Source organism: Furipterus horrens, unplaced genomic scaffold (assembly GCF_987537825.1).
Source record: "Furipterus horrens unplaced genomic scaffold, mFurHor1.1.pri manual_scaffold_1, whole genome shotgun sequence".
Classification (NCBI taxonomy): Eukaryota; Metazoa; Chordata; class Mammalia; order Chiroptera; family Furipteridae; genus Furipterus; species Furipterus horrens.
The window spans coordinates 53,187,352-53,211,155 of record NW_028327171.1 but is presented as its reverse complement, the minus strand read 5'-3'; the positions used below and the strand labels follow the sequence as shown (position 1 = coordinate 53,211,155).

Genomic DNA, 23,804 nt, shown 5'->3' with positions numbered 1-23,804 from the left:
ATTTACTTTCTAGCTAAAGTAAATCTGAGGGTGAAAAATGATACATCACCTCTGGAAACCACACCATACTCTATAGTTAGCTAAGAAGTAGAAAGCTTGAAAATATTTCAGAATACATATAACAGGTCGCAGAAAAGTCTCCACACTATAGGCATCCGTATAAAAGCCGTGGTAGTTCAGAAAGAAGAAACTATTTTTAAAGGAAGAATGACTCTATCTTATACACACGGGAAGATTTAAGCTTCCCACTACCAGATGTTGAACAGGCAGACGTGCTATGTACACATCTGCTCTAGGAAATTTCTCTGTTTCCACATTCTCATCTTGTAGTTAGTTTGAGGAGGTTGAGCATGCCACGCCTGGTCCGTGGAGGCTTTCTGCTTGGCTGGCTTCAGACAAAGTTACCATTAACTCCCCAACCTGCAAGAAAATGATTTGACACAAAGGATTCTAAAATGTCCTCCTCTCCCCCTACAAGCCCGCAAACAAATGGTACAGGAATGAGGTCAGAAAGGAATCCCCCGCCCACCAGGCCTCTGAATTCATTTACCTACCTCAAAGCCCATTCAAGGGAAGGGGTGGGATCTGGAACAAGAGATGCATGGAGGCCAAGTGGAGTTTGGGGGTCGAGCGCTACATTACAGGATTTGACAGGCCTTTGCCTGCCTTCAGCTTCTTTGTGTCCCTCACATAATAGAGAAACACAAACTGAGCAGCACACGATCTGTGGTTACACCCTTGGACAGAGCACACTCTTTGCAAATGCTAATAGTATTGTAGCATCCTGTCACCCAGGAACACAAAAAAGGATGTTGATTTTCACATGAACCAGAACAGGCCCATTGTACACAAGTTTGTGACCAACTTGTAGTATCTGCACATCAAAAGCCCAGCCAATCACAGGGTACACAGCTGGCAAGCTGCACCGACAGGGGTGTCCAACGGAGAGAAGGAGATCCAAATGCCTCGTCTACCCATAGGGTGACAAAACAGTGCTTTGGATGGGAATGGAGCTAGTCTCACAATCCCGATTCAGTTATGACCACAGCAATTAGTATAATTAGCAAGAACGTAAATGTCTCGGATATTTAAAAAGAGAAATCTAAATGTATGAAAATGGGAGTGGCTTTGTGCTTACAGAGAGCCTTCTATCTGGTAGGGGCAGGGATGTTCAATTAAGCATTCATATTAGGATGTTCTAATAAATGAAAAGATAAACTCTCAAGAATGTTGGCTGGAAAGTACCTATTTCAGTCCCAGTAGTATTGGGAAACTAGGAACTCTCAAGGTAAGATAATTAAAGAACATGTAAGATATTCCTGAAAATAAATTGAGTTGATATTGTAAAGCTCATAGCTTTCAAGTGTTAATTTATTAGGAAAAAAAAAAAGTAGTCAAAATTTGGGGAAATAGCATGCTATAAGTATTAAACACTGGGGTAAAAATAATGCTGTACCTTAATAGTTGGGCTAACTCAAAAAAATCTGGAGAATCTGCATAGGTAAGATGGGAAAGGTCACATGATACATGTTGAGGAAAAATTGTGAAGTCCTCATTTTTGCCCCTAAGACTTAAGGCCTAGGGTAGAGATGAGCCTAGAGCCCTTTGAATCCCCATTATTGCCTGTCCTCAGGCCCATAGGAAACTGTACCCCACACACCTCCGCCATTTCCATTCTTGTGATGCAGCAACAGCTTCAGAGAAAACCATCCTGTGCCATTTCTGTATAGCTTGGTCTGTTTCGCTTTCTAGGTGTATCACTGTGCTATTTATTTTCATAAATTCATTCATTTTCCTAAAAGTTTTTTTTTGAGAGAAAGCATATTTTGCGAAGTGCCTAGGCTTGTAACCAGACTTGCTATTAAATTTAGACTTTGCTACTCATCAGAATGACCTTAAAGCTTTCCTGAGCCTATTTCCTCATCTATAACATGCAGATAACATTGCCTGTGATTATGGACGCAAAACACAAGACATACTGGCTTCTTTGCTCTAGAGCAGCAGAGATTTTCAACTTTCTTCATCTCATGGCACTCATAAACTAATTCCTAAAATTCTGCGGCACACAGAAGAATATATATTTTTGCCGATCTGACAAAAATAGGTATATAATTTTGATTCATTCACATGGGATGGTTATTGTGTTGTCTGTTGTCATTTTTTATTTAATAACCTAAGAGAAAAGAGGTCAGTGCCCCTCTCTAATCAGGTATTGTATGTTTTAAAAATTCTTGTGGCACACCAATGTGCCCCAACACACCAGTTGAAAATTGCTGCCCTAGTTTTAAATTCTTTTTTTATTTACATTTTAAAATTGTTTTTCTATTACAGTTCCATTTTTCCCCCATTGCTCTTCCCTGCCCCACCTACCCCCCCCAATCAATTCCGACCTTGTTGTCCATGTCCATGGGTCATTTATATTAGTTCCTTTAAGTTCTTTTCTTAACTTCAAAATTTAAAAAGAAAACCAAAAGTTTCATGGGATTAATATTTGATAAGATACTGACCATTAAAAAGGCTTCAGGGGGACGTCTAGATGGATCCCCAAATGTAAGTGATTAGTCACTGTGCGCTCTGAGTCCTCCTAAGACCTTATAATGGGCCCTTGGTTAGGGCATATGACCATCCTGGGAATGGCTGCAGACTGAGGCGGACCTCCTCTTCTAGTTGGTGTTACTCATGGCGGCTAGGACGCAGGTTCATTATTGTCACTGGGCGCATGCTGTGTTCTTAAGGCATAGGTTAGATGACTTCTGGTTTTTACTATATTATAAACTGATTGTAGAAAAAAATTATACACATTTGGCGTACATGGGTATTGGCTGTGTTGCACCTGGAGCATCAAGGACGGCAAGGGTAAGAACTTTCCACTTAAGCCGGCTAGACAAATAAATTTCTTCACGGAGAAAGAGCAAGCATTGCATTTTGTTAATGACTATCTATGTTAAGATGTATGGAAAAGTGATTAAAAACAAAAATGAAACACGAACTAAGGAAGCATAAAAATGGATAGGTTCATCAGTTAAGAGGTGAATTAATTGCAATGTTTCCTGGCAGCTGAAGCAAAGAAACAGGTAGGGTCCTGGGTTCTATTTAACAAAAGGAAAGCAGCATATACAGGAATCTTAGCTGTCACTGAATTATCTAGTAATCCTTTCCTTAGTGAATGTAAGTGATAACAGACATGTCATTAGGTTTTACTTCTGCAAAAGATGTTGTGCATTTTCTTCAAATAGGTACAACATACAGTATTTTTTTTTTCAGATTTAATGTGTTTTATTGATTAAAATATTACATTTGTGCCAATTTCCCTTCCCTCTGCTCCCCTCCACCCGGTGGCCCCCCTCCCTCCAGTTGTCCCCCCCTTTTAGATTATGTCCATTAGTTGTGCATACAGTTCCTCCCAACCTCTCTCCGTCTATTCCATTCCCTCCTACCATGATCCCCAATTCCTATATCATCTCCCTCCCTCTCCCCACTCCCCCTCCCTGTTGACCTCCCCCCAATATGCTTCCCGTACCCACAGTTCCTTTTCCACTCTCGTTGCCTGTTTAGTTTGCCTTTGTTTCATCTCCCTAGCTTCTGTTTTTCAAACCAGTCCCTTTAACATCTCATATAACAGTGGTTTGGATCTAATGAACTCTTTCAGTTTTATTTTGTCCTGGAAACACTTTCTCTGTCCTTCTATTCTGAATGACAATTTCGCTGGATAGAGTATTCGTGGTTGTAGGTTTTGGATTTTCATTACTTTGAATATTTCTTGCCAGTCCCTTCTTGCTTGTAGGGTCTCCCTTGAGAAGTCAGCTGATAGTCTAATTGGGACCCCTTTGTACATAATTCTTTTCTTCTCTCTTGCTGCTTTTAAGATTCTCTCTTTATCTTTAATTTTTGACATTTTGATTATAATGTGTCTTGGAGTGGTTCTCCCTGGGTCCAGTCTCTTGGGAACTCTCCTTGCTTCCTGGACCTGCAAGTCTATTCCCTTCCCCAAGTCTGGGAAGTTCTCCTTTATTATATTTTCACTCAATTTTTCAAGTTCTAGTTCATCTTCCTAACTCTCTGGCAAACCAATGATTCTTATGTTGGGCCTTTTATAGCTGTCCCAGAGGTTTCTGATCCTCTCATTGTTGCTTCCCATTTCCTCTCGCTGCATTGGTTGACTGCTTGTTCCTTCTCCATATTCCAGTTTGTTGAAATGAACTCTGGATTTTTTTTCCTCACCTTCTGTCTCGTATGCGGTTTTGTTCCTTTCGTTATGAATGTTTTTCGCTTCTTTCTTATCTTTTTCCTGCTCTTTTGTGAATTCTGTAAGCCACCTGATAACAATGGCCCAGAACTGAGCCTCTGACAGGTTTCTTATCTGTTCATCTGTCAGGTTCTCTATCTGTTGCCTGGTGAGTTGTGTCACCGGGATTTCTATAGTTGTCTGCCTCATTTTGACAGATGCGTTTTGTTTTCTTGGGCTGGCTATAGGGGGCAGTGCCTGCGTACGCATCACAAATCAGCGACCGCCGCCTGTCTGCGACCTATTTCGCAGCCCTGTGGTGCTTTCTTTGGGGGCGGGGGTCCAAGATGGATTCACACAGTTATTCAGCTAGGAGACCGGGATCCGTCCTCACTGTTCAAGGCGATGCGGTGGCTGCTTTCCCCAGTGCTGGGGTCGCGCACTGCCAGGGGCTTGACTGCCGCCGGGATTTTTCGCCGCCCCGCCGCTGTCTCAGGTGCGACCGCAAACAGCACTGCCCTCTTTAACTCTTACCTGCCCAAATGGCACCGCTGGTTTATAACTTAATATGTTGGGCTTCCGTGTAGTTTTATTTTCTGGAATTTCTAGTTATCCTTTGTTTTGAAGTAGTTGTATTCCTCTCTAGTTGTAGAGGGAGACCTAGCGTGTCCGTCTAAGCCTCCATCTTGGCCGGAAGTTCCAGAATGAATTTAACGATGGATACCGAGGTACCACTGTACTTCTTTATCTGTTGACCAGCAGCTCTTTGTCTGTATCATGGGAGTTGCCTACCTGGAACAGTGGCTCAGATACTGTCTCCATGGCTTTCAGAACCCCTGGGGTACAAATGTTGAGTTGCTTGTCCACCTCCTGGAGTCCCAACATACAGTATTTGTTAGTGAAAGCCATGGGCATGATATTAATAAATTGAGGGGTAGGTAAAGGCAAGTCCAGGCTTTCTTGCCTTCTGATGATTTAGCCTAATTCACAGATAAACTTTAGTAAAGCAAGAAGCTGAAGTTAACCTATTCCCTACAGACATTCTCACTAGTGCTAGAGGTTTTACAAGCTTTGGCAGGTGCCAGAGCATGTAAACCAAGACCATATTTTCTGACAAGTGGCTAAAATTCTAAGTTCTATGTTGCTGCGGTGGAATTTAGTCACTCCAACCATAAGCAGCAGAACGGACATTCTGCTTTGAACACTGAGGAGTGTAACTTACATACTCAGCACAGCCATAGACATGCTTCTGTGGGAGGCTGCTGGCAGTGTCCTAGCATGGTGACGGGGGTCTTCCGTGGGGCCACTGAACTACGTATTTAAAATAAACGATTTCGAATGGTCTCAAATACTTGTATAGGAATCAGGCTAAACCTGGGTTAATTAGTTAAATATAAAACAAAACAAATAACAAGAATTCTCTACCACAAAATATGAAGAAGTGATTTACAAACATTAAAAAGTTGTAGTTACTTCCTCGTCTTTCAGAGAACAATCACATACACATACTCAATTTTCAAGCCAGTAACGTGACTCTGTCATTTCAAGATACAGATTTAATCCAATGCCTCATGATACATGTTTTGTTTTACTCTTTACAAGAAGTAAAATTGTATTACTCAGGCTAAAGCTCACTCACATTTACTTTCCTGATGACGTCCTTTTAAATCTTTGACAATTTTTGTGGTACGCAACTCTTCAGTTTTCTACATCTATCAACTTAGTCTAACATGTGCAGAAAATATGACTGTCTTAATTACCACAAATTGGGTATGCTTAATTATTTAAAAAATATATTTTGTAATTAAATAACACGTGTCATTTATAAGCACATAGTAGCTACTTCATTTTGATTGATTCAATTGGAAATATTAGAAGGAAACAAAAATTATTAAATTTTCAGGAAGGAAATTCTTCACAAACTTTTTACATACACAAAGATTTTGAATCTGAATTGCACAAAGGATGGAAACAATTTAAAATACAACTAGAACTGGTCTGTTAGTACTACTAAGTGAAGTAAATGCTAATATGATTGAAACATGGTATTCCTTATAAACCTTCCAAAGGAATTCAAAGTCTTGTCTCTTGACATTTATTCCCAGAAATATTCCATATGTTGGCTACTACGTACTACTTATTGAAGCAATCATGACTTCAAGAGTTTTATTAGTTTTGACTTTAGGCAACTAATATGAATCCTGGAGAGGGCACATCCACATTCTACCTTATTTTACACATCGAATGGTCACCAAATATTTAATAAGCACCATTTATGAGCAAAGTTCTGGGAGAGATAAAAAATGAGAAATAAGAAATGGGAATTCATAATCAGGTAGTAGATAGAATTAAGTGATCTTTAAGGTTACTTCCAGTTTTAAGACTTAGTTATGACTCAAGTATAACTAACTTAAACACATTGGTATTTTTGATATATTTTACCCCCCAAAATACCAAAATGTTTTGATAAGTATCAAGACATGAAAAAAAAGGGCATTGTTTGACCATGAGATTACAACTGTGAAGTGTGAGACATGCGAAATTAAAGCATTCAGAGAAGAGCCACATCAAAGGCTTGTTATACCACAAATTTCATTATACTTGGAGTGTCTCTCTCTCTCCCTCATTAAAACAGAGAAAACTTAAAAGATGCTCTCTTTAGATAATATCTTTAATTACTCATCTATACAGATGACCTTAAATCAAGCACAGGCAAAAGATAAATTGCAATAACATCTACATGTAGTATGAAGGTTTTAAAAAATAATACAAAGTTCACTCACAGTGCAAAAGTAAAAACAATGTTGTTTTAAATATTTAAACATAGCCATGATTGTTCAAAAAGTAAGCCTATTTGTAAGCAAATTTCCACACTGCTAAAGTACCTGAAACTACAGCTTATACCAGCTTAGAGAACTCAGATAAAAAGCATTACTTTGATCCCCTTTATTCGAAAACTAAAATCCCACTTTTCTTTACACAGATAAATAAATCTAAAATAAATAAATATAAAATTATTAACTGATTAAGGAATTTATCTTTTAAATCTACATTCTGAGTTTTATCATCATATGTAAAACCCCCAAATTATAAGGTTAGGAAATACCACTCTCTGCAACGTTCCCTACTCATTTTTTACTCTATTAATTTGCATTTGGAGGCCAAATTGTTTGTGGGAAGGAGTCTGTTGGAGGAAAGCCTGAAAAAGGGGGATAATACGAGGAGAGAATAGTCAAGCTACTAAAACAGGGCGACTGCTCCACCTGTAAGTACAGCTCTGATGGTTCAACCATGAAGCGGCAAGAACTCGTTGCCTCCATAGTCTGATTTTTCAAATCGATACCCTGACTCAGTAAATTTTAGATATAATTTATTTGCACTGTTTTAGTCTTCCAAAGAGAGCTTTGTTCACACTATTCTTTGTAAATCCTGACACTGAAAAGCAAATTCCTGGTCCAGTTAGAATTTAATTTCTGCATATTGAATTTCTGAAGTGACCTGTTTAAATTTGAATCATTTGTAGTTTTTGAACTACAGATAGAACATAGGGATTTACTGTTGAGAATCTGAATTTTATTTATTTCTTTTAATAAGCACCTAGCTTAAAAAAAAAAAGGCATGCTTAGTACGAGATCAGCTAAAAAAGAAAAAAAAAAAAATCATCCATGAGAGATGTCACATTACTGAAGACGGGCAAGTGTCTGAACTCCTATATATTTTTAATAATATTTATTTTTATCTCTTTATATATTTAAATCACAAGTACTGATCTCAAATAAATAAAGACACCCCATCCTCCTTTCTTAAGTTTATACAAAGGGATGTGACAAAAGTATTTACATAATACCAACTGTTTGCTTGGGAGAAATCAATGATAACACAGCTGAGGGCATCTTTTTTCCTATCTAGAGCTCACAGAAATAAATAAGGTCCTATTTCCTTTTTTATTCAGAAACAGACTTGTAGTTGTACAGTGGTTGTGTTTTACAACTACAAAAGAACTAGTGATTGCATGGTGTCTGCCTTGGTGAGGGGTTTACCTACTGGCCAGCTCTGGTTAGAGGGAGTTTACCAGGAAGGTCATCTCCTAATTGGTACAGAACACTGGGGAGCTCCCTCTCTGTTCCCTCACTATACCTCAACCTAAGACACAGGAAGTGTTCTTGACTACTCCTCCACCAAATAACAATGTCTACTGTGGCCAGCTGCTGAAAGCTGCATCTGCTTTTCTATTAAATAGCATAAAACAAGTATTGACTGAACTCTCAATTTCTGAAATACTTTGTGATAGCCTTCAAACTTGCATATTAAGTGTCAGATCTTGAGAGAGAGCACAATGAAGGACATACTGAAGTTAAATTACAAGGGACCTGCTACCAAAACAAAATTCCAAGAAAATTGCAAAATTAAGTAAAATGTAAAATAAAAACTGTCACACAATGGGCACTTCCATTAGAATAATAAAAGCTTAATGAAATGGCAGCAAAGAGCAGAGTTATATGAGAAGGATTTTAAGTCAAAAATGGCATATTTGTTTGCTTTAAAGTCCTTTAGCCAATAAAAAAAATATTTATATAAAACCTGTGAGGGTGTTACTATAATTGAACTGCAATAAATTAAACTTTGTATTTTTCTTTAAATGTTCAGTTAAGAGGGGTGGTGGTGAACATTATTCTGATTGTTGAAATAATTTCTATTTAAAATACAGACCTATGAAAGAAAGCCTTTCCTGATGCCTAGTTGAAATGTTTGACAACAGTCAAAATGTAATTAGTCAATTGATTATTCTTAATCTTCCCTATCCTGTGTCACAATCCAATAGCTCTGTCAACAGGTAAAAAACCACTGTTAACAAAAAGCCTAGCTTAACATCCAAAACAAATGAATTTCAAATAGATAGAGTACAAAAACATCAACAGAATCAAATAGGTAAGCTGCTAGTGACTGAGCTTCTAAGGCAACTCTAAGCTGACAACGAAGGGTTGAAATCTCTTTCACTCAATGTACAAGGCATTGTTGTAATCCAAATTACCCTGTTTGAGGGGTTCTTTTGTTAACTAGTTTTCTTTCATGTGATGAATATAAACTGAATTATCATGGTCAAAGAGTTTCTGGATAAGAACATTACAGATACAGACAACAACTTAGCGGGTTACCATCATTTTATATACAGCTGATAGCTTTTAGAAAATTGCTATATATTTTCTCTCAAAACACCTAGCATTCTTTTTCTGGAAAAGAAACTGGCATGGAGCTAACATCAGCTAATGAATTAGTTGAATTAGTGCCACCACAAGTGAGACAACAAGCAGGAGAGCAAGTTTCTTCTCTTTAGGACTGAACCTAAAGGTCATACCACTCACATTATCCCGTCACCTCAGTACAATAAAACAGGATGTTAATGCCACTTCCCTGCTCTTCTGTTCCAAAGGCAGTTGGTGGGGAAAGTGCCTCTAACACACATAAATTATTTTTGTCCCATGACTTTATTTTATGGTTAGAAAGGTGTGATAGCAGAAGGAAAAAAGGCAGGACAAAAGACTTTGCAGTTTTCTTTCTTCAGATACATATGCAGAGGTGATGATGATATTATGTGTAGGATTCTGTGAAAATAAACACATTTGATAAATTTAGGTCTGGGGACACATTACTGCATGATCATTAAAATGCTGAAGCTTAACTGCCTAAGTCTGCAATTTGCTAGTTTTATTAAATTTAAAATATCACCTACCGTAATATAACAATTTCATCAAACATGATATATGAATCAAAAAATACTGAAATTTATTTCTTAGAGAAAAAAGTAAAAACATAGTATATTAAAAATGATTGGCAGACAGAATCTGCATATGACTGTGTTGGGTATAAACATTTCAGCAAGTATCAGAATTAGTTACTTAACACTATCAGGCGAAGGAACTCCACACATGCTAAAATTATGATTGAGAAACTATTCTTTAAGATGCTTGGTAACTTTTATAAAATGATCAGAATGAAGCAAGGCTACCATTTTGCCAGATTTATTCTTTAAAATGAATTTGCAAGGCACATTAAAATAGATACCTATCTAATTCATAAATATTTGTAACAGTTCACAGAGTCCAACTTCCCAGGGGCTGGGAGGGCCTTAGGGGCCACGGACAAGCAGGGGGAGAAGGAAGGGGATGGTGTCTGTGTGCACAGACACTGCCGCTGCCTGGCTCTCTGGACTGCCCTGGCGTGCACTCGGGACAGACAGTCTGGCAGGACAAGGCTTGTTCCAGCAGCAATGGTAACTCTCAACGTCACACTGACCACCTTAGGGAAGTGACACTATCATGTAAAGCACTGGCTGGCTTTGGCATCCTTGTTTCATTGAAAAGACAGAAATGTAGCTTATATCTTTAATGGGGTTTCTGTGACATTCATGATAACCCCCCCCCCAAAATGCATTTGTAAACCAAGATCAAGCAGACTTTTGTGCTGAAGAGAATCTCCAAATCAAGAAGGCTGTCAAAACGTTTATTTCTAACATTAACTATGGATAGTAATTATGATGATGGTGATACCATAACATTTTATGATTAAAAAAAAAATTCATACATGAAGCTGTATAGAACTTTTATAAACAAAGACACTTAAAAACAATGAGTTATTTTTGGGTTGTGTTAAAGATGATTGATATTTAGTTTCTAGACACACTTTTGTGTACATCTGTACATGTCTTAACTTATAAAAAAAAAACAAACATAACCGAGTTACAAACCAATACTCTAAAGCTTTCTAACTTCTTCCCCTATCAATCATTGCTGGTATACTGCTGGACAGAGCTGTGCTTCCTTTCCCAGCCTGCTTTCTTAAGTACATTGCCGCCACAGTAGAGGAAAGTAGATGCCCCCAGAGTAGAGGAAAGTAGGTAGTTTGAGGTTTAAGATCCTTTTCTGAACTGAGTGAACTAGGGAGAGAATCTTTTACATTCTTCTACTCCTTCTAGTTCTGACTGTTACAGGCTGCCTAAAGAATCAGGCTACAAATAAAGTGATTAGTTGAATATTTTAAATACATAAGAATGTCTTAATCATAGCATTTTCCCTTTTTCAACTTCTTCAATTAAAAAAAAAAGACCTACTAATTATAATTCTTCAGTAATAATTAACAACTGACTATGCTACTCAGAAAAGTCTTTCAATATACAGTACTTTATTGGGAACATGCTTATAGTGTCAGACTACAGAATTAGATAAAGGAGTCCACACACCAGAAAAGTAGTAAATTTTAAGGCTAACTGAGTTACTTTAACTAGGAAAAAGGTTTATCTAAATGTTTTAAACATCAGAGAATAAGATAAGAACAAATGATAAAATTCTTAGTCAAGCCAAATAAAAAGCTTTGCAAGCTAATAGACACATAATTACCCACTGAATATGAACAAAGAGGATAAAAGAGGGCGACAGTTCAATTTTTATATGTAGAAAATTTATGAGCTACCTCCATATTATAAAATATCTTATAATATGTTTGTTCACCTTTGTTCTGTTCAAAACGAGTTGTAGAGAATATTTTTAGTTCAGCTTGAAGGCAATCAAGTTATCTGAAATAACATTATACAGCACATGAAATTTAGAGATTCTTGCCATTAAAATTATTATTACGGAACAAGTAGGATATGGTCAAATAGAATGATAAATTTTTAAAAAATGAATTTTGCATTTAGTCAGTACCAATGTAGGAAGAGGACTTTTACTCACTTATTATAATTTATTTCTCCTGATGAAGGGCTTCAATAAAAGCATCAAGTTTTTCTTGAATTTCTCTAACTTTTTCTGTGGAGATAAAAGTAGATAATAAATTAAAGACAAATTTATTTTTCAAAGGCATCACAAATCATAGGAAGTAACTATTCAATAAATGGTGTGGAATACTTTTAACTGTTTGGGAAAAGGGGAAGAAAGTGTCCTTGTTCCCACACACCACCTTATATCCAAATAAAGTTCAGATGGATTATAGTAGTAGCCGTTAACATTATTTTGGATAGGGGAGGAGGGTGGGATTTATGGTAGACCTTGTGAGATTCTAATAAAAGTTACGGAATCTTACACAGAAAAACACATGTATATACAATTATGTATAGAATTATAAGGAGTTACAGAATTATCTGGAGTGCAACTAAGGACTCAGTTAGCAAAGCTGGAACAAAAGAATGCATAAAAGAATGAAACTATTTTTAAAAATTAAATGAGAATACAGATACTTAACTGCCCTTAGATCAGGAAGTGACTCTCTAGCTATAAAGTAATGGGAAAAGTTATAAAGGAAAAAGATCAACTAACATGACCACATTAAAATGTATACCTTTTTTGTCAAAATGTTCTAAAATTAAAAGAGAAAGGAAATTGCGGGAAATATTTGTAAAGGACAATAACATGTTAAAATATATGCATGGATGTACTTTATAGAGACTTCCAGTCAAGATGGAGGTGTAGGGAAACATACTTCACCTCCTCATACAACTACAGAAAAAACTACAACTAGGCCACAGAACAAGTATCACCCAGAACCATCAGAAAATTGAGCTGTATGGAAGTCTGACAACCAAGGATTTAAAGAAGCCACATTCGTCCAGAGGGTAGGAGGGGCAGAGATGCGGAGATGGGCAGAGAGGCGGTGTGGTGCAGAGAGGCCAGGGAACCAGCCGTCCTGCATTCATGTGTGGTGGGTCAGAATCGTGAGGGATACCTCGGGAGCGAGAGATTCCAGTCCCAGGCTGGGTGACACAGCCCAGGGTTCTAGCGCCAAGAAGAGAAATTCCCATAACTTCTGGCTGTAAAAACCAGTTGGGGTTGGGGCAATGCAAGAAACTGCCAGATTTTCAGGAGACTTCTTCAGGGGTCTGCACGAACTTAGGACTTACTCAGACCCACCCCCTCTGGAATTCAGCACCAGGGCAACAGCTGGAAGGGCACCAGTGGCATATGGGAAGAAGGTGAGCTGAAAACAGGGCGTGTTCCAGGAAACAGCTTCCTCCTGGGCAAAGCTCCAGAAGCCAGGCAGTGTAGTGTCACTGTCCCCTCTCTAAGTCCTCTCCACCCCCCCCACAGCCACAAATTGGTGAAACAGTTTGCCCCACCCTGGAGATTACCTAAGGCTCCACCCCACACAATTTAGAGCTGCCTTTTCTATACTAGGCAATGCTACTAAGACAGAGAGTCAAAACAGCTCTACCTAATACACAGAAGGAAACACAGGGAGGCTGCCAAATTGAGGAGACAAAGAAATATGGCCCAAATGAAAGAACAGATTAAAGCTCCAGAAAAAGAACTAAACAAAACAGAGATAACCAACTGATCTGATGCAGAATTCAAAAGAGATGCATTATCAAAATGCTCAAAGAACTCATCGAGTATAGCAACAGCATAAAAAAGACCAAGGCAGAAATGAAGGTTACATTAAGTGAAATAAAGAAAAATATACAGGGAGCCGACAGTGGAGAGAATGAAGTCGAAATTCAAAGCAATGAATTGAAACGTAAGGAAGAAAAAAGCATTCAATCAGAACAGCAAGAAGAAAGGAGAATTAAAAAATAACAAACCCAAAATGAAGATAGTCTAAGGAACCTCTCGGACATCTCCAAATGTACCAACATACAAATCATAGGGATGCCAGGAGAAGAGGAAGGGCAAGAAATTGAAAACTTAATTGAAAAAATAATGAAAGAAAACTTCTCTACTTTGGTGAAGGAAATAGACATACAAGTCTGGGAAGCACAGAGTCCCAAACAAGTTGGACTCAAAGAGGATCACATCAAGACACATCATAATTAAAATGCCAAAAGTTCAAGATAAAGAGAGAATCTTAGGAGCAGCAAAACTCCTACAAAGCAGTTCCCATAAGACTACCAGCTGATTTCTCAAAAGAAACTCTGCAGGCAAGCAGAGACTGGCAAGAAGTATTCATTGTGATGAAAAGCAATGATCTACAACCTAGATTTATCTATCTAGCAAAGCTATCATTTAGAATGGAAGGGCAGATAAAGTGCTTCCCAGGCAAGGTAAAGATAAAGGAGTTCATCATCACCAAGCCGTTACTACATGAAATGTTAAAGGGACTTATTTAAGAAAAACAAGATCAAAACTATGAACATTAAAATGGCAACCAGCTGACAACTATCAACAACTGAACCTAAAAAAGCAAAATAAGCAAACAAGCAGAACAGGAACAGAATCATAGATATGAAGATCATTTGGAGGGTTATCAGCTGGGAGGGATAGGGGGAGAATGGGGGAAATGTGCAGGGATTAAGAAGCATAAATTGCTAGGTACAGAATAGACAGGGGAATGTTAAAGAGTAATATAAGAAATGGGGAAGCCAAGGAATTTATATGCATGACTGATAGACATGAACAAAGGGGGGACTGCTGGAGGGAATGGGTGTACTGGGCAGAGGGGGCAAAGAGGGAAAAATTGGGACAACTGTAATAGCATAATCAATAAAACATATTTAAAAAATACATATAAAAATGTAATTTTCTAGCTGTAAACGGAGAAAGTTTAAAAACACCACATCCCCTAAAGACAGACTTAAATTTTATATGATTTTAGATTTCCATATTTACAAACTTCCAAAATAAAATCTGTAATTTCTCTCTGAAGTGTAAAGATTTCTGTCACAAATGCCAACTATTCACAATACATGTCAATCTCCTAGTATTAAAAATGGAAAATTGTGATTTATTCTACCTCATTGCTGACTTAGTCATGCACCTCTTATTTTAAAATATAGGTTATAGTAAGCATAGTAACAAACATTTAACACAATTTAACGTATTACTGGGAATTGACAATTAAAGTGAAATGACTGGTTCAAAGCTAGTGATGTAAAGGAAAAAATGCAAAGCATTTTACTTTATATCTATAGAAAAATCATATAAGATACATTAATATTCATTTATATCTTTTACATTTAAAAATAATCTGCAAGTAAAAATATTAATATTCCTTTTTACCCATGAGACTTCACTGGTGATGAGCAGCCAATAAAAATAACTGTCTTTTTTATGACTTCTTATTAGCATTACAGGAACTCAACAAAGCCTATCATGGTTGCATATAAAGAACACAATGTCTTTATATTCTTTTTCCAGTAATTTAACAGTTCTAATTCCCGGTACTTTGAAACTAAAACAAAATCTACAGAAAAAAAAACACCGAGCCCTATTGTTTTAATCAAATTGTTCAATGAGAAAACATGGTAATAGTTTTCACAAAGGCATACTCCTTATGTAAAACTTAACTAGTGAAGTTAGAAAAAATAATCCCAACCTATCTCTTGGAAGTTTAGTCAGTATTTTTTGTTAGTCCATACTATTTTTTAACCAGCAGTCAAACCAGTAAACATACTTCCTTTCTCAAAATAAGACCACATTCTTATTTTCTAAACTATTTAATCTAGTTGCTTAGAAACAGTTTCACTGATTTTCTTCCATGAACAATAGAGAGTTCCATATAGTACAGTTTATTAGTTGAAGAATTTTTAAAAGGAGGGGAAGGTAGAAGAAAAAGTTTTCTAAATTGTCTCATAGAATTCTGGAAATATACGGGGTCTTAAAAAAAACCCCATCTAGCTTAAACAGCACAACACATGGAAATCTAAATCAGGTGTTGAGAACTTCAGCAGCTCCTCCAAACATTTACTGAGAACTATTTCTACTTGGGAAAGCTGTGTTGTACGAAGAGGAAATATGATTCTATTTGCTCCATGATCTGAATACAAGCAGGCAGCTGCAAGGCCAGCTCTATCCATCCCTTTGCCCTGTCAATGACCTCCATCCTCAGGGCACAGACTATCTGTGAGTGGGTGGTACAGTAGCATCACTCACAAGAGACTTTGCAGAGCAAGGTCTATTTGTATTGAAAGAGACTGAGAGCCACTCTGAATGTAGGTGTATAAATCAAATGCAAATTCTTCCGAAATTAGAGATAAGCTGTGTTGTTTTCTAAAAGAAAGTAAAAGGAGTACTTAACTATTTTATGACTAACACAGAATAAAAAATGCCCAAATTTCCCATAAAAAGCTGTTTTTACAAATATTTTACAATTAGATTACCAGGACACTGTATCGTCATGCCCTGAAATCTCAAGAATGACACAAAGACAGTTAGGTAAAGTGATTGGGGGAGAGAGGAGAGGAAAAGATGAAGGTAAAAAAAACAAAAACAAAAAAACACTAATTGTGATAAACATATCCTTCTAACATTAAGTAAAAAATTTCATTTCTTCGTTCATTCCTTCACTCACACAATGTATTTAATGGAGTGACATGGAGACACAGATGACCTCCTGTCTTTGAGAAGGATCACTTGCTTACTCCCTGCTCTCATTCTAAGTCTATGAAATGTCTACTGTGTTTTGGGTGATTTCAAATCCCAAATTTTACTTGGTCCTCATCCAGCTCTGCAGGTCTCAGTGCTGAGGATGAGGCCATAGAGAGGCAACCCTTGTCCATGTCCCTCGGATTCAGAACACACACTAGATCTGCTGCCACATGCGCACTCTAAGTGGTGACAAAACAAATACTATTATTTCTAGTGTATTTGTTTTAAGTTTTACCTTTTTATGTGAAGAAAGACATGCTTAGGTAAAAATCACAGAACTGAACAGTTACCAAGCACCTCCTAAATTGTTTTATGGCTAGGGATGACTAAAAAACATATAACACCTTATCATCCTCTGACAAGTGTTATTATCCCTTCAGCAGACTAGATCTACACACATTTAGAGAAACCCCTGAGAACAATATGAGTATGAAACTGGACAAAAAAATCCAGCACCTTCAGTGTCTACAAAGTCTGACTCAGTATACATACTCAAAAAATAGTTGATAAATGATGAAGTTCCCAAAATTATAGCATAGAAAATAAGGGCTGTAGGTTATCAAGAAGAAGAAGAAGAAGAAGAAGAAGAAGAAAAAAACTTTACAGGCTCCCTGGAGGTTATACCAGTGACCAACAGGGCAGAAGCCAGGACCGCAAGAGCTGGAGCGAGCCTGGGAACAGGAGGCAATGCACACAGGCATAGTGAAGATCAAGGCAAGCTGGTGGGTCCCCTAAACCATATAATCTTCAGGTCTCAAAACACAAAACCAGTGGAAAAAGAAACTTCAAATTAATTATTGCACTTTATTAAGGATAAAATATGCTAACTACACACACACACACACACACACACCTTTATAAAGGAAACTAGATTTTAGGCTTTATAAGGAAGCTATATTAAAAATATTAAGCAGAATTATTTCCCATATTTGAATTCATTCATTTTAAATTGATTTAAGTTTTCAGCACTCTCTTGTATACTAACTATGCCATCTGCTGCACAGAAAACTGAATTACCCACAAGAATCAAGGTTGAATGTTAGTCACTAAAACTTTCTACTTTCTGAACCTTCCAAATTAATGTCCCAGTTACTAGTGTTTTCAAATCCCCAAATCTTATTGTATTTAACTATTTTACCTATTTAACTATTTAGAAATTACTTTCCCACAGAAATGTATACATATCACCATGGCTAATTATAAAGCAAACTCCCTTTTTTGTTAAATATTTGCATTAAATATTTATAGCTAGAGAATTCTTGTAAAATTTGTGATTTACTTGATAAATTAAACTGACTCAGGAAGGGATTAACATACTGCCATTTCTGTTACACTGAAACAGCCAATTCTACATGTAGTGAATACTGAGTCTACTTTCCATTTATCCAATGTTTACTTAAAAGATGAACTATTTCAAACATCAATTCATTGTGCTTCTTGACTGGGTCATGAATATTCCCATAATCCTCAACTCATAAACCGTCAGTCTCAGTGAAGTTCCTTTTTTTTTTTCTTTTCTTCAGATGACTTGACACCCATTCATGTTTTGGGTCTCTTTAGCTCCACATGAAATGATATTGCTACTCTCAGATTCTTTTTGAGTCTTCTGATATTTGCTCTAAAAGTCTCAAATATAGACTAATCTGTAATTAGGTTTTGAATACACTGTGAACACCAAAAGGCCAAACCCAAGAGAAGGTTCACTTCAGTGGTTAATAACAGTTTAGAACAGGAACAAAGAATCACACATAAACTCTGCCACATGCACTGAAATAAACCCTTTACAACTTTTGATGTTTTTAAAGAAAGCATAAAGAAACAAGCTGCACACTTACTGATGCAGTGTATTTTAAGCAAACCACACATCCAAAGATCCTGTGTCTTAACAGAACTGTTTTATAACATGCTACACACACACTTTGTACAAAGCTTGAGGGACACCTTATAGGTGAGATTCTGCTGTAAAAAGTTGTTAACTAAGGCACTGAAAATTAAAGGAACACTTCTTATTATGTAATACTGTATATGTTGTTTCTGAAAAGGCTTGCTTTTAAAAATAAGACAATTATACTATAAATGCTCTTTAAAAGTTCAATACAACTTAAAATAAAATAAAATAAAAATAAGACACCAGATTCATGATTCTCAAAACTACACTCAAAATCTCAGATTTAGCATAAGGAAAAATGTGCACCTTTTATAGTTAATCAAAGAACTGAAGAGACATAGCAAAAGGCTGTATAACTAAATCTAATATTTATCTTTTGAATCTTGACCCAGTAGTTTTTTCTCTATAAATACCCATGATTACTTTTAAACAGACTCATTAATGAAGACAAACAGATTACTGCTTATTACAGAAGAAGGAGGCATCATTTCCTACATCCTAGAAAGGTATTTGAGACTGGTATGGTCATTTCAAAGCCAGGTGGGGTCCCAGACTTCTAGAGGGTCTGTGAAAGTGGTAACATAATTCTCTGGGTTATTTCCATTGTTTCAAATGTTCTAATGAAAACTTGGGGGCTAGAATTACACTTACTGTCATAATAATCATTTATGAGATGGATAATTATAACTAAGTTTCTAATTAAAAAGAATTTAAGTATATTATTGCAGACAAATCTTCTAAAACATGGACTTACAGGGCATATACAATAATAAAAAGAGTGTCTGATGAAGAAAATAAGTTAAAAATGCCTGGTCTAACAGTCCCAAATAATCAGTAGTTATTTTATGATATTAAAAGGTATACAATACTGTACTCAGGAGAACTGTTTCTAGCGCCAGTTTTGCCTTTAACCTTATGACTGTAGATAAGTAACAGTCCTAGTTTCTTCATCTATAAAATGAAGGAATCTGTCCAGAAGACTCCAAAACCAATATTACTTTAAAACTCTGGACTGACATGTACTATTCTGATTATGTTTTAATTGCATCTTTTAAAAATTGTTTATTGTCTTTTGTTTATTACGCAGTATCTTTTTAAATTTCATGTTAAGCTTCCAGTAAAAAAAAAAAAAACATTTGGATTCATAAATGACAGTATTATTCTCACAGAGCTATATAGTTAATTTTAGAAAGATCAGTTTTATATTGCTCTGCCCATCAATGTGGGACTGCATCTATAAATCATATACATACTTAGAAAAAGTCTGTCATTTAAAATCATTAAGCCTAGCACAGAACTTGCTATGTAATAGACGCCCATGAATATTCACTGTTCATTCATTTATTGCTGAATGATCTGATTTAACCAGTACTTAATTCAAACATTAGAGATAATTATTTTTAAAATTTGCTATTTTCAAACTCCAAAATAGGATTTAGGATAAAAAAAAAAAAAAGAAAAAGGCTGCCATAAGAAAGTCTGTGAGATAAATTATAACATGTCTGCTGAATAAAAAACAGCTCCAAGTGACTTGTGGGTAAATTTAGCTTTCTCTCTCTCTTTCTCTCTCAGAACTTTTGAACTGCAACCCTTTCCACCTTTCTACCTAGCACCTGTTGGCTAATATAATCAAAACCTCTTAAAATACTTTCTTGATATTTTGAGGTCAAGTCTCCAAAATATTTCAGTATAGATGACAAGAGAGTAGCTTTATACTTAGGCCTTTATATTGGTTAGGCCCTTCAACTTTCGTAAGTAGATGGCAACCTTAATTTCATTTCAGGTAACTATTAATCCTTATGGATCTGCCCTTAACTAATAAAAGAGTAGCACCATTCCAGGTGTGTGTCTATGTCAATGAGTAAAAGCTTGAACTTTCTGCCACCTGATACTTACTAAAGGGCTTAGCTCTAAGAAATAATATTTATAGATGACTGGATGGGGGAATGTATAATGCATCTATTTCTCTAGATACCATATACATATTTCATCTTTAGATAAGTCAAACCAAATAGCTATGTATCTGGACTACATTATGTTGATTTTCCTCAGAATTGCTTCTTATTGGCCTTAATTGAGAACATTTAAGAGCCCCATGAAATTCATGATTATATGCAGCCATGATTCACTCTATCATATAACTCAGTGTTCCTTTTATGAGGACTAATGAAATTTCTCTCAGATGTATGTATTGGAAGTACCTAGGCTTTATCTAAGCAACTGCTGCATCGGTGTCTGACAGCTACCATAACTCATGAAATCAGCTGTCCTTATATTTTGCATCAGCTACTAGGAAGCGCAAGGCTAAATTTGCAGCTTACTTATGGCAAAGTATCTAGAACCTTTAAGCATGTATTTTGAGGGGGTACTAATTTTATCCCAAATTTCACATTATTTCACTTGCCTGGATTTTATTTTCCCTTCCATTTAACTTTTCCATTAAAGTATTTTTACCTTTTGTACAAGATAGGTCTTTGTAAACTGCCTCAAATCCTTTTTTTGGGATAAGGCAGGGAATTAATAAACAAACTATCATGCTGGTTTGTAGGAGACATATCACTAGGCAGCTGATTTATACAATACACAATGTATTCTAAAAGTGGTCTTTTTTACACTGGTAATGCTTTTCATGTAATTTAAGAATATTTGGGGGGGGGCAATACTTGTCATATTTAAACTTCTATGAATATACCTGCATGGGAGAAAACATTAAAATAAATTCTGCTCAATTCTTGGAAAATTCAGTGATTAATATCTATAAAGTATTTATTTTCAGCAACAGAAGATAAAAATCATAAATTTTATGGGATTCATGACTGTCTTTTAAATGTAAAAGTTAGATTAATTCTATCTTAAGATTATAAAAGTCTACTATGAATTATTTTATTCTGTATCTAGTACATAAAACACTCCATATATTATTACATATATCAATTCAAATTAAGGTGAAAAAAAATCTTTACAAGTTATTTTATATGCTAACTCATTAATAATACATTGCTTTATTTTCTCCAAGAAAGTTTACATGAATATACTATCCCAAAATGAACACATTCCTTTTGTCACCGCTGAACAATCTAAATATCAATACAATTTTAAAAATATGATTTAGGTAACTAATTGGGAAAACTTTTGCCTAATAACTAGTAAAGTATTCTGTCCCAATCAATCAAGGTTTTAAAATAATCCATCATATTTTCCTTTTCTATTTCCTGTTATTCTAAAGTATATTTTATCCTGAATTTTGTTAAAAGTTGAAACATTAAGAAAAGGAAAACCACCCAGGCAGCCCTTAAAGAGACAGGGCATCATTTATCACTTGCAAAGACAGATTTATAAGAAGAGGGCCCCTTCTGTTCCTTTAAGACTGCAAAACAGATGGGAAGTGAATGGACAGTCAATGGGACAAGAAAACACATGCTGCTGTATGTATGTTCCCAGCACAAGAAAGAGGTCAAGATTGTAACTGCATGACTGGGTCCTGGAAAGGGTCTTTCTTCAAGCTGTTACAAAGACAAACGCTGGTCCTCACCCTGCTGTCAAACTGTTATAAATATTGGTTTGTCAAAAGACCTTCAGTGCTGAAGCTTTAAAAAGGAGGTGTAACAGATGAATGAATCATAAGAATGATTCTTAAACAGTCAGCTCATTAATGTAATTTTAAAAGTAAAAGAAAATAATACAAAAACAGAATGTAATTCTGAGTTATGAACCAAACTAAAAGTTTATGAAAAAAATATGGAATTAAAAAATTACAGGCTTTAATAAAGTTATTAACTGAGATGAAAAGCAAAAATGAAATATAGCTTAAATAAGATGCTATATTAGGACAAAGTATTATTAAACTTATCACAAGAAGAACTAATAGGCATTCATATTTCATGAGGCTGATTTCATAAGTTTTCAGTTCTTACTTCTTATAACACTGCAAGGGGGAATCATTACTGATACTGGTTTCAGAAGTCTTCACAATAATGCTCAAAGAAAAATGAAAATAACGTCAGAATTTCACATATTCATTAATTTAGAATATCACCTTTAAATTTTAAGTCATAATTTGTTTTTTTCTATGAAAATGGAAAAGCAAAAATTGAAATAGCAATAAGAATATATACACAGATTTATAACCCTGGGTTTTCTTTTTTGAAGACTGAAACTATTACATATGTATTTAGGAGACAAATTCATTGCCCTAGATATTTAATAATTAGTTTAACTAGGAGAGCAGGCTCTAAAACTTACACATTGGAAATATTATAAAAAAATGAGGCTAAATTATACAAACCCACAAGAACAAACCCAAAGACTAAAGATGAAAAAGTTCCAAAACAAATCTAAAAAGATACTATCTCTAATACATGTTGTTAGCTCCCAGCTTTGCCATAAATATTTAGGAAACTAGTTAAATAATTTCCCTCAATGAAATCAATTTTCCCATCTAAACAATGGGGATAATTCCTTACAAGCCTCATATGCCTTTACAAGATGCAAACATGGACAAACATAATAAATTCTATACAAATGGAAGAGACAGATAATAGAGTCCCAAGCAGGATTTGGGTTCCCAAGTACCAAATCATACAGTTACATGAGAATACCTTCTATTCATTGCTTTCCCTTGACTGTCAGAAATCTGAGAAAAAACAATTTAGGTAGAAATGAGAATAAAAGATTACAAAGTTAAGAATCGAGTGGATGATAAAAGTGGAGGCAGAAGGCAAATAGCCGTCAAAGGTTTTCCTTTTTAAAAGAGAATCAAGATCAAAAGCAGCTGCAGTGCATGGAAGAATCAATCCAACAGTTTTAAGACTGGAATGACTTGAACATTTTTGAAGCAAGAAAGAGACATAACGAAGGCACAAGCACACATAAGAAGTGCCAGGGTCCTGAATACAGGTGAGGATTAACTTTCAAAAGTGATTTTCAGTATGTTTTGCTGCAATATAGTCTCTAGAATAGCTGACCTAGTTAAAATAATTGGTACTATCGGTTTTATTTTTACTAATGCTGCTTTTCCTCTCAGTGAATCTTTTAAAAATAAGTTTGTATGAAGAAAAGGAAGAAAAATTTAGTCTACTCTGATAGGAGAAACCAGAAATAGGAGCAATGATGATGAAGATTTGAGGTATAAGAGAAAGCCAACCTAAGATCTCTTCATGAAAATATGTGTTAGAAATGTGATAGAAATTGTGTACTTAAGACCACATTAAAATTTTTGTTAAAATACTATGTTATGGTTGTTATGTAGTGGCAGTTGTTTTAAAAATTTTGCCATTTATATTTTCTAACTTTCCACAATGCATATACACTAGCTCTGTGATAATAAAAAGGATTAAAACAA

General features: G+C 35.8%; 1 protein-coding gene across 4 annotated transcripts in view; it reads right to left on the bottom strand.

The window, feature by feature from the left end:
- Nucleotides 1-9,692: 9,692 nt before the first annotated feature.
- OPA1 (OPA1 mitochondrial dynamin like GTPase) overlaps nucleotides 9,693-23,804 on the bottom strand; it is an 87,435-nt gene continuing 73,323 nt past the window's right edge. For all 4 annotated transcript variants that reach the window (XM_090275467.1, XM_090275481.1, XM_090275475.1 and 1 more), the window contains 2 exons: nucleotides 11,953-12,027; nucleotides 9,693-9,828 (listed from right to left, as the gene is read on the bottom strand). In XM_090275467.1, coding sequence (XP_090131593.1) covers nucleotides 11,963-12,027 — 65 coding nt within the window. In that variant the 3' untranslated portion in view covers nucleotides 9,693-9,828; nucleotides 11,953-11,962. The remainder of the gene's footprint in view (nucleotides 9,829-11,952; nucleotides 12,028-23,804) is intronic.